Below are 12,435 nucleotides of genomic sequence, written 5' to 3'. Positions count from 1 at the left end.
GATTATTAGCTATTTGCATTGTTTCACTTAAGATTTCTTTTTAAATGTAGTTTAATGCCTTACTTATCAGAGAAAACCAGGGTCCAGTTAGTTAAGGTTTCAGTTGTACGTGGAACGCAACTTCCTAAGCTTGTCATGCATCAAACTGTTATGGCTGGCAATTGTTTAAAAAAATTCATTTTGTTATGAACTAGCCTGTTTTCAACTGGGCTGTTCAGAGATGGATTGCTTTCTGGAGTTTTTGACAGGTGTAATTGTTAAGGCGTCATCTGTTCTTGTTTGCACAAAATACATTTTAGCCAACTGTAGGACTTGCCCGCTAATCTTTCTCACATCATTCCATTCTTTGCTTGCCACTAGACAAATCCCCTGTTATTTGACCAGATGGTGGAAAATCCATTCTCATGATAAGTTGCTTCTAGTTTGCATTTAGATTACCTGCAAAAATGGAACAATTTACTACTCTGCCTCTAACCATCTCTTTCCTCCTTTTTTCCCTTAGTTTGACTTCTTGTAACTAATTATTTAAATTCTGCCCTGTGAGTTAAAATTAGTCATAGCTTACACATTTCACATGTATGTAAATGCACTTAAGTTGCACCTCAAGTTTTATGATGAATCCATCCAGAGTTTAGTGACACATAAAGAAACGAAGATGAGCTGTCTAATGTGCAAACACAGCAGTTTGTAATCCTTTTGCATCTGAGGTGATACTTTTAAACTTTTTAGGGAAAGTGTGCAGTGTCTAAAAACCAAGGTCAGGTGTGAGGGTGCACCCAGCATCGTAATCTTACAGCACACCCCCTAAGGAATAGTGGATACAAATATTAAGTGAAATATCATGTTTCATGCAGTGTTTGTAGGCATTTTGTCTGGCATGTTTCTGGCTTTTTTGGAAAATAACCTGCAATACAGAGGTAGATGGTTATAACCTAAAATTCATTTTTGCCTTTATTATTATGAAATGGTAACTTTTACTCTGTCTAAAAGCTTACATGAAGATAGGTGTTTGCCTCCTAAATCAGCCAAAATTTAACTAAAATTGGGGTGACCTAACCACTGCAAGTTGATCAGACTCAAATACTCTTCAGTCCCCTAATTTTTAACACAGAGAATCATACAAAAAATCAATTTCAAACTATAAAATAGAACAAGAATATACAGTACCTAGAGTAAATAGCCAATATACAGTTTTATCTTCAGTTAAATCAATTTTACAAGTGGAACCTGAGAGTATATCTGCTGGCATAATGTGGTAAAAAAGTTAACAAAACTAATTTGGTGAAGATTGTCTAAAAATTTTTTTTAGAGAGAGGAAAAAGTACCCCATGACCAAGACTGATTGTATTGGTAAACTTTTTTTTTTTGGATCCTAGCAAGTAATTCTTGCAACTCGATTTTGTGGGTTTTTTTGTGGGTTTGTTGGGGTTTTTTTTAATTTTATGTTTTTTTCAGTAACAAATGCTGAATAAGCTGTTCTGTAAGGAAGTTTTAATTTCTGACCCATAGGCTCATAGTTACCAGATGATCATTAATTGTAAGTGTAAATCTATTAAATGACAGCTAAAATACTTGGGGCAGAGGGCAAATGCATGTGATGGTGTTTGGCAGATTTTAAATATGTAAAATAAAACCATAGTTTTTATTCAGCATAAAATGGAAATAGGCTTACTATGCCAAAATAAACCTTAACACTAAGAGACAAACATTATACAAGAAAATAAAATAATTTTTTCCCCCAAAGCACTGGTGTACGTTGCAGTCAGGAATCTGATGTGCATTTTGAAATGTCTCAGGGCTGTCTGATTTCTCAGGTTAAGCACAATAAGCCCCCTTCTGTGCCAACTTAGATGCTATGCAATCTTGATGAAGTCAATGAGATTTTAAGAGATTTACATTGATGTCTTACTTAGCTTGGTGTTTGAGGATATGATTTTTCTATTATTATTATTATTGTTACTGTTTCATCAGAGAGGGACTAGGTGAGAGTTAAATAACTCATTAAAAAAAAATTTAGAGAGCACTGGGTAATTGGCTGGGTCAAAAAAAGTTCCTAGGATCTTGGCTTCTGAAGTGAATGCAAAGGAAGGCTTGGACCACAACCCACAGTAGCTGCTATGATGTGTATACAGCCTTACATATAGCTTAATTTAAAAAAAACCCAAAAAACAAGACCCACTCCCCCCACCACCTTAATGCTTCCCATTCTCCAAAAAAGTTCCAACCTAATTCTTAGTAGATGTAAAGCAGGGTTGTGGTGCACAGTCCAAATCTCTGATCTGGCCTTGAATAACAGAACAGCAGAGGATGGAAAGGATCTCTTGCCCAGCCCCTCTGGGTTGCACAAACAGTTATCTGGACCTGCTTGCCCAGGATCATGTCCTAGTGTTGACTCTCTCCTTGGTGGACGCTCCACAACCTCTTTGTCCCAGTTCTCCATCACCCTTACGGAAAAAAAATCTTCCCTGATGTTCAAATGGAACCTCCTGTGTTTCAATTTCCCTGTCATCTGAAAAAAAGAGCAAAAAAACCAACCAAACAAAAACTGGCTGACAAGTATGCTACACAAGCTTGGTACAGTGAATACTTTTTTAGGACCTATTTAATCACAAGGGTGTTCAAATTCACATCTTTCACTTCCCGGAAGAATACTATAACCACTTCAAAATAAAGGTTTTCTGAGTGAGCTGTATTCTGCTACTTGTATAACTACTCAAGTAATAGCAATAACCAGTATTACTATTCCAGACTCATTTGGCCAAAGAAGTGTTTGGAAGAAAGAGCATAATTCTGAAGGCATGTGATAAGAGCACTCATCTGGGAAGGATTCTGATAGTTTTTGGAAGGATTGCTTATGAATTTTTGAATGACTCATAATGCAGTATGCTCTCACTGTCTCACTTTGTTTCATCCAATGAATCCTGATTTTTTTCTTTAATAGGGCTGTTGTTTTAGCAGGAGGAGTTAAAGTCCCTCGTTTTAGGAGTCAGTGGTAATCTTTGGAGCAGTGGAAGATGTGTTTGAGACTCTGCTGGCTGAGGGGCACTGAGAGACTTGTTCTTCTGTGTCATTACTGAAGCCATGTAAATACAGGCATCTCTTCTAGTCTTGTATCACAAAGCAAAAAAACAAACAAAAAACCCCAAAACAAAAAATGGCACAGGGAGTTAAATCTGGGGATTCTGTCAGTCAGTGTGATGGTGTACTGAAGATTTTGAAGCTTGAATTTTTTTTGATGCAGGCATTTCTGTATGACCCAAAGTGAAAGGTTTGTGTCTCTCAGGCACACACAACATCGAGGAAACTCTCCTAGATCCCTTGTACTAGCTGACATGATTACCTGCAGATAGCACTTGTGTTTCAAATCCCATTTTAAGATACTTAAATTTCTTCGTATGGTTTATCTGGTACTTAAATGTCTAACTTACAGGCCCCAAGTATCACAATAAATAAATAAATCTCTCTGGTAGTGTCCTAATTAGTGAATGCAGGAGTAGGCCAGAATTCAGAGGTATTTGGTCCTGCCTTCATCACAGAGTTGTCTCCTTTCTTCTGACTGTAGGGTCCCTTGGGGTGAAAACAGTGCTGAGGCCAGCTCAGAACAGGTTTCTACCTTAAATGAGTGAGGAACCAGGGCTGTGCAGACATGAAATTGTTTGCACTTGACACACCATAGGTGCAGTTTTATTGAGGAAGGTCCTCAGTTTCCACAATAGATAACTTTGTTTGCTCATAGAGCTTGTAGCTGGAGGATACTGATTTTTTTTTCTCAAACCTGCAGTCTCAAGTTACTGTTGAAACAATTTTAAAAACCAAGATTACCTCAGAGCTATGTAGATGTTAATACTATAAAAATAATGATAACATGAAATAATTCTCTACTCAGTAAAATATTTATTTTTAAAAAATCACAGCTTAAAATTCTGCATTTGAAAAACCTGTAAAATTTCTCAAATAATTTATCCTTACTCTAGTGAAATACCATTAAATTACAAGGGGAAAAGGTATTAATTTGTAGAAGATACAAAAGCATCTAAAATGTGTTTTTATTCTAGAGAAGAGGGAGGAGAAAAAAGAAAATTGGTGGGTACTGTTTTGTGTGCAATTCCCAAGTATATTTTAAAAACAACATTGAATTTTTATAGCCAAATTATATTTTCTCCTAACGGGGAGCTGGGGAGGGATGAATAAGAGAATGATTGACAAATCTTTTAGGGCCTGATTTTACAAGATGCTGCGCACCTCCTGATTGCTGCCAATCACTTTCGTTTTCTTTCAGTCGATCCGAGAACATATGGCATTATTCAGATGGTGCTGAGCACCTTCAATCACAGTCCTCATAATACCACAACATCCTCATTCTGTGCAAATGTGAGAATTGCTGTTGACATTTTAAATTGGAGGGTTATTTGGTCTTTGTCTGGACAAACTCTCAGCTGACATAAATGAATGTTCTCCCTGAAGAAGGATTGCAACAGTAAACAGTAAATAATCAATTGTATAAGCACTACTACATATATATGCAAACTATGTGAAATATCAATTTAATTTATAAAATTCCATACCTCTTCCACTTTTATTTGATGGGGGAAAAGCACCATTATTGTGGAGAATTGAAATTTAGTTTACTCTCAGTGCAAATTTTGAAAAGTGGAAATTGTGGGTGTTATGTGCACAAGGCAGTTGATTTAAAGAGATCAGAAAGGCATTTAATTTAAAAATAAATTTAAAAAAAATCAATTTCAACATACTGATTTGTCCTGCATTACAGTTACCTGTAGAGATCCTCTAGTCATGTCTATCTGTTTTTGATGCCTCTACAGAATAACTGTCCAGCATCCTCTGCCCAACCAATCAGAATGTAGGAAAATCTACCGATATGACGGAATCTACTGTGAATCTACCTACCAGAAGTATGTTGAAATCTGTGTGAGTCTTGCCTCTAGCTCGTGCATTTAGTGCTCGTGCTCTCCTGCTATTCCGAAATTACACGTGTGTTGAAACTGTACACTTGTGTGCAAAACCTCTACAGCAGGGACAGAAGTATGTTGTTTAGTTCTTTGGGATTGTGCTCTAAAAGCTAAAATCAAATAAAAAATCCCTAAGACTTTTTAAAATATCTTAGGTATGCTTCTGTACAGTGCAATAAACAAGAGTGTACATGCTAGAAAATCTAGGCAAAATGTATTGCACAGGTGCTTCACATCTTAGGGATTTGAAAGGTGTGTTATGTATAAATTAGCTGTCACTTTTTTTCAGTCATGTAATGGAATGATGAGTTGTAATTTGCATAATCCTTTAAGAAGTCAAATTATACTGTCATGTAGCAGACTTAACATGCTAGCTAGGATTTCATAGCTTTGCAGCTAATTAGTATGTACCTTACAGGACAGTTAAATTGAAGTTGAGTCCTCTTTTCTTTGCAGTCATTTGCCTTTGTCCGTTGCCCTAACAGAGCTCGCTTTTGTGCGTAACTCAAGATCATTACTGGTTCTTCTGACAAAAATGCTATTGCTCTGGGCAGGCAAATGCAAAGGGCTTGACTTCTGTTAGTTCTGCAAGCAGAGAAATTTCTATTTTACTGCAACAAGGATTTAATTATCTATTTCAACATAGAGTCGAAGAGTATATATTTGACAGGTGTGTTGCAGATGATTTTGTATTAATATATTGCAAATGCATTATGAATTCTCTGTTATCTTGCTGGATTTTGGAACTGCATTCTGTCAGTTAGTGTTTGCTTTTCATGCTCCAACTATATTCTTGTTTTGTGTACCAGTGTTACCATTATTATCTTCTGTATAACATTTAGTTTTCCAATAACCCCATAAATTTTAAAAATTAGTTGCACTTTGCATTAAAAGAAAATGTTTCTTTAGGAAACTCATACTCATTACAATTTTTTAGATCATATTCTCTCATTCCCTCTTTTGATTCTATAACCTGCTGCTTGTTTCCTGAATCTTTTTTCTTAGTAATAGGTACAATCACATCAGTAAAAGTTGTTACTATCATTTTGGTTTACAGAAATGAGAGGAAAAGAAAAATCTAGATTTATCAAAATAATTACAGCATCAGTGTAACTTGGTGAGCCAAAATGAAAATCTGACCTCTTGCTTGGCTTTTTTTTTGTGAGTGGCTACTTTTGGTGTGAAATATAGCTTATTCATGGATAAAAATACTTTCTGAACTTTTTGAATTTTTCGTGGCTTTTCCCTTCTATCTCTCTAAATAATGGCAGTGTCCAGGGTAACTGAAGCAGTCTACATCTAGTATGATTTTAAATGTCACCACAGAACTAAATTTCAGTGGTTTGGCTTCTCTTGTAAGTTCAGCAAGCATAAAAATATATTCATTTATTTAAACGTATGAAACAGATTTGTTGTGCAGTATTTATATCAGTTTTTAGAACAACATCAAGATTTTGAAACTTTGTGGAAATAAGAAAACTTGGCACAGTTTGTCATGAGTATTAAATACGGTGATGGCTTCACTCTGAATGCTGCAATACAGCTGATTATCTTGATTTTGGTGTTTTTTTAAATTAGAGATAATTTTTAGTCAGTATACTTAAAACCAGCTAGCTGTGCTGCCCAAAAACTGAAATAATTGATGCTCCTATGCAATTGCAAATAAAAATTGGCAAAATAACTTTTTTGGAAAAAAGAGTCAAAATCCAAAAATCAGACTGGCCATGAAACAATGTTGATTTTGATATGTCCTGAAGACTGAATTCTGAAGTATTATAGACCAATCCACCTTACTTGTAAAAAACATGGGTTATTTTGGGAAGCTAACGGCTAGATCTTTCTGGAGAAGATACAGAATCCTTTCTGAGTATTGAAATTTTCTCTTGGCTCTTCTTCCTCACTGCCTAAGGCCTTTCAGGCCTTCTTCCTATCTTCTTCCCAACGGATGTTTTTGGTAATTTATTACCATAGTAATATATTTCTAAAAATATAACAAAAAGTTGATGAAAACTGCTCACTAATCAAGCTATTTTTGTAACACTTTGAAAGCCTTTACTCTAGTGTTTCAAGACATATGAACATTTGGTACTAGATGTTCATGTGGATCTTATGCTCAGTCTCCCCCCTGATTAGGTTGAGAAAGGAAGAATGGATCTAAAAATGCCACTAGCTGTTAACAGAAATGGCTGTCTGACTCCTTTCTCACACAGGATAATTTTTGGACTGGGCACAAAGCAGAAAACTGCTTTATTCTGAAAGCTGTGGGAATTTTAAGGGCTTACCAGAGAGACCAGGACAGAACAGAGAATCATGGATTTTGGAGATTGACTTTTTTCCCTCTAGTAATTTTAAAATTAATAGAAGTGTTATGCAGAGAATCTATTCTGGACTTATACTTAAGCCTGTGCCTGCTAAAAGTATTTTGTGTAATGCTACTCAACTGTTTAAATTAAGATATTCTGATTCTTTCTCTAAAAATTTTAAAGGATCATACCATGACCTTCTATGCCAAAAATACTTTTCAGAAAACATATGGTGAAGTAACATTTATAAACAAATTTCAGTGCTAATACATACTGGAAATAACTGTGTAAAAGTTCTTAAAAGTACAGATTAGTAAATACATTATAGTACTATTAAAAAAAAAATTGCAGATCAATTTTGTGGCACAAGTTCTTGAGGAGCTGGACTAATGGTTGTTAGCTAATATATATATATATAGAAAGGCCAAAATAGTAAATATTCTTTTACAGATGTCTCTAGATTCTTTATGGTATTCTTGCAACAGTCTCGCAGCTGCTGCTGGATCCCTCTATTGGAATAGAGTTGAATATACAATTCCAAAAGACTGGCAAAAGGCAACAGATTCCTCCCCTCCTATGTTGTCCCCCACCTTGGTTGCCATGGGCCAGTGAGTTTAGGTCATTAAACATGTAAATATGTTCTTTAAAAATATCTAAAGTAAGCTTCAAAATCACTACAAATAATTTCTATGTTCACAAGTGGTGGGGACTTGTCTCAAGCTAGGGAGGTAAAACCAGAGGCCTGTCAGTTACTGGCCTGGAATACAGCTGTCCATCAACTCTGGAAAATTTCTCATTTTCTTTTCCAGTCACCCCAGCTGTAGCAAGGTATGTCCAGGCTCTTCTTTTGTGGTGTCAAACAAAACTGACAACAAAAAGAACTATTTCTTGTTCAGTTCTAACTACTTCACTATAACCAAACTGCCAAGGTTTTTCCTGCTGCCCAGATTGAAAAAATCTTTCTTCTACTTGCTCAGACAACCCTGGCTTGCACTCTTCCTCACCTTTATGGAGTGTCAAGCAGTGAACAAAGCTGAGCGACTTGCCCACGCTCTCATTTTATTTGTTGCTAAATTACAAAGAATACTGGCATGTCAAAAAAGAGCAGTTTTGCTTGTCTGCAGGGGACCTGTTGAGTACAAGCAGAGGATATCTCAGGATTTTTTTGTTCTCAGCCTGGAAGCCGCTTCAAAAATGACCCTTCAGGGTATCACTTGGGTGGCTGCTGTGTGTCATCTCCCACGCAAGGGTGGAAGAATAATCTCTGCCTTACGTTGTCCTGTCCATATTAAGGAGACTTAAAGGTCATGTCTCTCTTCAGGAATAAAGAGAACAGGGAAGAGTTCTATGGTAAGCTATTTCTTCTGAAATCAAGAGCATGGAATAAATATGTAAGGAAAACACCTAGTTCATTTAAATCCCATAAATACAGCTATGGTCTTACTAGTCTTTTTATTTCTCATCAAGTTAGTGAAATTAATGTAGAAAGAAGGCTTAGTGATTTCAGTCTAAGGGGAGCAACCTCTCCTGGAATGTGTAGCTTCGTTACGTACAAATTTTCATCCTGAGCCTGTAAATGCTCAAAACATCCAAACTTGATAGACCAAAGTAAGCTCCTGTCAGACTCCATGTTGACTCAAACATGTAAGTATTTCTACAAATGAGAAAAGGAAGTGCAAGCCTAAGCTATTCCATTCAGCCTCCAAAGTCTTGAATTCAGATTTATATATTTATCAGATTGATATAACAAAATCAGGATTGGCTTGCATACATGAGAAATCTAATGGCCACACTAGTCAACAAGTGAGAATATAAACCTTTTAACAGGCTCTCCTGGGGTTCCTAGTTGAGGGAATTCAACCAGCTGCAGAACGTGGGAAGATGGGTGCTTGAAGTGGTCTGCAGTGTCTGTCATCACCTTAATGTGGACAAGGCTGTAAAAACCATGCAGAAGAGGAGCTAGTGGTTCCAAATGGAGAGTTGTGTCTTTGCCAAAGTGGGTTAGAAGCTCCAGCTGGCCCCTTGCAGCTGGGCCTGCTGGTTTCAGGTCAGTGCAGTCATTTTAGCAGCATAGAAAAGGTAATAGTGGCTGAGCAGTTGCTATTTTTCTCCATCCTGTTACTTAGTTGTGGTGTGGCATACAAGTTGCCTTAGAAAGACGCAAGACGTTTCAGAATTTTTGTATATTCTGGCTCATCTGATGCTGGAAAGCTTAGAAAAAGATACAGAAGTATTAAACAATTATTTTAGCTCCAGGAAAAACATATAACATGTAAGACAACAGGACTACTATTCAGGCTAATCCTGTAGGGTGCATGAGTATTTTTTCCAGCAATGGCTTCAGGATCCATGTTTAGGAATTAACTTGAGAGAGAATAACTGAAGAAACTGCTATTTAGTTTGCTCTGCTCTAGTAAAACAGGGAGGAGAGGCCACATCTTCCACAGCAGATTTCACTTTGCAGCAATGTTCCATCACTTCACAGCTTGGTTTTACTTCTCACTATGTGAATTTAATAGGTGTATTTGAAGAAGATTCTAGGTATCTCCTCTTGATAAACTTAACCTCTTAGAAAATATTTAAAGCTTATAACCCAATTCATTCTCTATCAGCAAAAGGCAGAGAAACCACTGCTATACTCATGTGACAGGCTTTTAACATAAGTCAACTGATCCTTACAGCCTCAGTGTGAGGCTGTCTGGAAAAACTTTATCCCTGTTACCACTGCTTATGTTTGCTCTTGCCTTTCTGTAGCACTGAGCATATCTGTGGGTTCTCTTGTCTGAGGTGTTCTGGATGTCTTTTGCACAAGAAGAAATTAACCAAATTTAAAACACATTCAAAAGTAAGCCAATGTCTCCCTTACACGTAAGACATGACTGGGCTTTCACTGGCTAAAAAATGAGATTAGCTGCGGTACTTTAAAATGATTAATGATCACTGGCTAGTATTAAGTTGAACCTCTAATCCTTGGCTGACTGGAGCATTTGAGAGAACAACATTCAAAAATTATCATTTTTTTAGTAACAAAAATTGTCATATTTGATTATGATGCAGTTAGATGTAGCACTGGTTTTAAAGTTTTACTTTGAGATGATTGGGATATAGCCTGAATAGAGAGTAGGTGTGATGCATACATGTTACCTGAAAATTTTCTTCCACTGAAGAGTATAGGACCATATTTAGGTTTACAAAATGCTGTTCAGTCTATAGTTCAATACAAATTTGATTTTTGATTTACAGTATCAAATTATAGTATATATTCTGAGCCAAATTCTGAAGTGAATTTGGTATTGGTCAATTAATGAATTAGGCAATTACCTTCATTAAATTGTCTGGGTCTTCAGGTCCTGTAACCACACCCTTTCAATACAATATTAGTCACAGTTTGCTAATTCCCTGTTAAGACAGGTTTTTTGATATTGTACTGAAATGGCTTTTACACTTTCTCATTTCAGGGGTCTTTTTTTATGTTGTTTGGTTTCATGGGGTTTTTTTGGAGGTTTTTTATGCTGTGGTTTTGTAGTGCTTTGTTTTGGTTTTCCTTTCAGAAGTCATATGACTGGTTTTAGAAATGGAAAGATCAATTCAAATTATCTGTGACTGAGCTATTCTGTGTATTCAGCAAGGTTTCACTTTTCCCATGCTCTTTCAGTAACTTGCTGCTTTGCACAAATACAGAAGCATTAATACCAAGTATATCCAAAATATTACTTGGGAAAGGAGAGAGAAGTTAATTTGGCTTATTAACAGCTTAAATAATCATTCCATAACTTGGGAAATAATTCTTATACAAATATAAGGAGCTAGCTAAATACCTGCTGTAAAGCTCAAATAAGTGGCAGGAGTGGTAACAAAGCTGTCCTGGGGCATTTTAAGTATGCTTTTGAATGATAGAGTTCAAGCTTTTTGTCTTCATCTGCTTTAAAACAACAATATAAGATACTCATAGTCTTACAACTTCTGCTTCATTTTAGAAGGAAAATGTTGATTATAAAAACTTCAGATGAAAGAAAATTCTGCTTCTCTTTAGATGAACAAAACTTACTATTTTTAAAGTATTGTTACCTTTTCTGACAGAATTTTTCTAATTTTATGTAGCAGAAACATGCAAAATCCAGCATTAAGAAGCTGAAAAGTTCTCCTTTAATATTCATTATACTTCTCATCTCCTCCCACTTCTCCATTTAAATATCTGTACACAGTAAACCAGTAATCATTCATCCTCCTCTTTGACATGGGTTTCTCATTTTTAGCAAGGCAAGTTTTCCAGAATTTGAATACTTCTTGTAGCTGGTTAAGGCTTTCTAGTTGAAATACTAGTATAGTCCTTTAGTTGTTCCTGTGGGAATGCTTGGGGATCACAGACATAAACTAGTACCATGTTGTTAATGCTGTTTGAAACAGACAGATTCTCTGTCTCAACATTGATAGTGATTTATATAATCCTTTCCTATTAGATACTCTGTGTTTACTCCCTTGTACATCAAAGGATTTTTTTCACTGCTCTAGCCAGGGTATTCCACTGCAGGCTAATATTAATTTGGTTATTCACCCTCATCCATATGCCTCTTTCTAGCATATTATATTGTCTTTGTTTGGAATGTGTGCTCTTAGTTATGAGATAGACAGCTTTGTGCTCAGCTGTGTTAAAACACATCTTATTCAGGTGAGCCCAGGCTGCCATGCAATCTGTGGAACTGACAACTCCCGGGTATTTACCATTTTATTATCTTTTTTGTCATCTGCAAATTTTACTGGGAAGGATTTCATGTTTTCTTTCATATCACTGATTTATTCTCCTGCACAGGTGCTCCGTAGGGAATAAAGGGCTCACGGAGTTCTTTCCCTGCACAGAGTACTTGGGGTAGATCTAATCCATATATCAGAGCTGCTGGTCATAATGTCTGGGAGCAGATTAGGGCTGCCGGCACTGATGAGTTGCAACCAGGCAGGGGCAGTGAGTCATGAGCACACCCTTCACTTGCAGCAGTGCGAGATGGCTGCAGCCTTCTTTCAAGTAATGTGAGGCTTGTTTCACATAGTGATGTTGTTGGAATAGAGAAACAATTCTCCTTTGCAAATTTGTGCGTTTGTTTGTAGTGATGGCTACTAGTGAATTCACTTTTTTTTTTTTGAAAGCTGTTTCTGGAAACAAAGCT

At 36.4% G+C, this 12,435-nt stretch overlaps 1 protein-coding gene across 4 annotated transcripts in view; it reads left to right on the top strand.

The window, feature by feature from the left end:
- NPAS3 (neuronal PAS domain protein 3) overlaps positions 1-12,435 on the top strand; it is a 588,970-nt gene that overhangs the window by 79,565 nt on the left and 496,970 nt on the right. For 2 of the 4 annotated variants that reach the window (XM_021542664.3, XM_077784039.1), the window contains exon 2: positions 4,824-4,913. The exons of the other annotated variants lie outside the window; for them this stretch is intronic. In XM_021542664.3, the coding sequence (XP_021398339.3) occupies positions 4,824-4,913 (90 nt within the window). The remainder of the gene's footprint in view (positions 1-4,823; positions 4,914-12,435) is intronic. 4 annotated transcript variants of the gene reach the window in all.

The sequence above is a fragment of the Lonchura striata genome, chromosome 6 (assembly GCF_046129695.1).
Source record: "Lonchura striata isolate bLonStr1 chromosome 6, bLonStr1.mat, whole genome shotgun sequence".
Lineage (NCBI taxonomy): Eukaryota > Metazoa > Chordata > Aves > Passeriformes > Estrildidae > Lonchura > Lonchura striata.
This window is presented reverse-complemented; position numbering and strand designations above follow the sequence as displayed.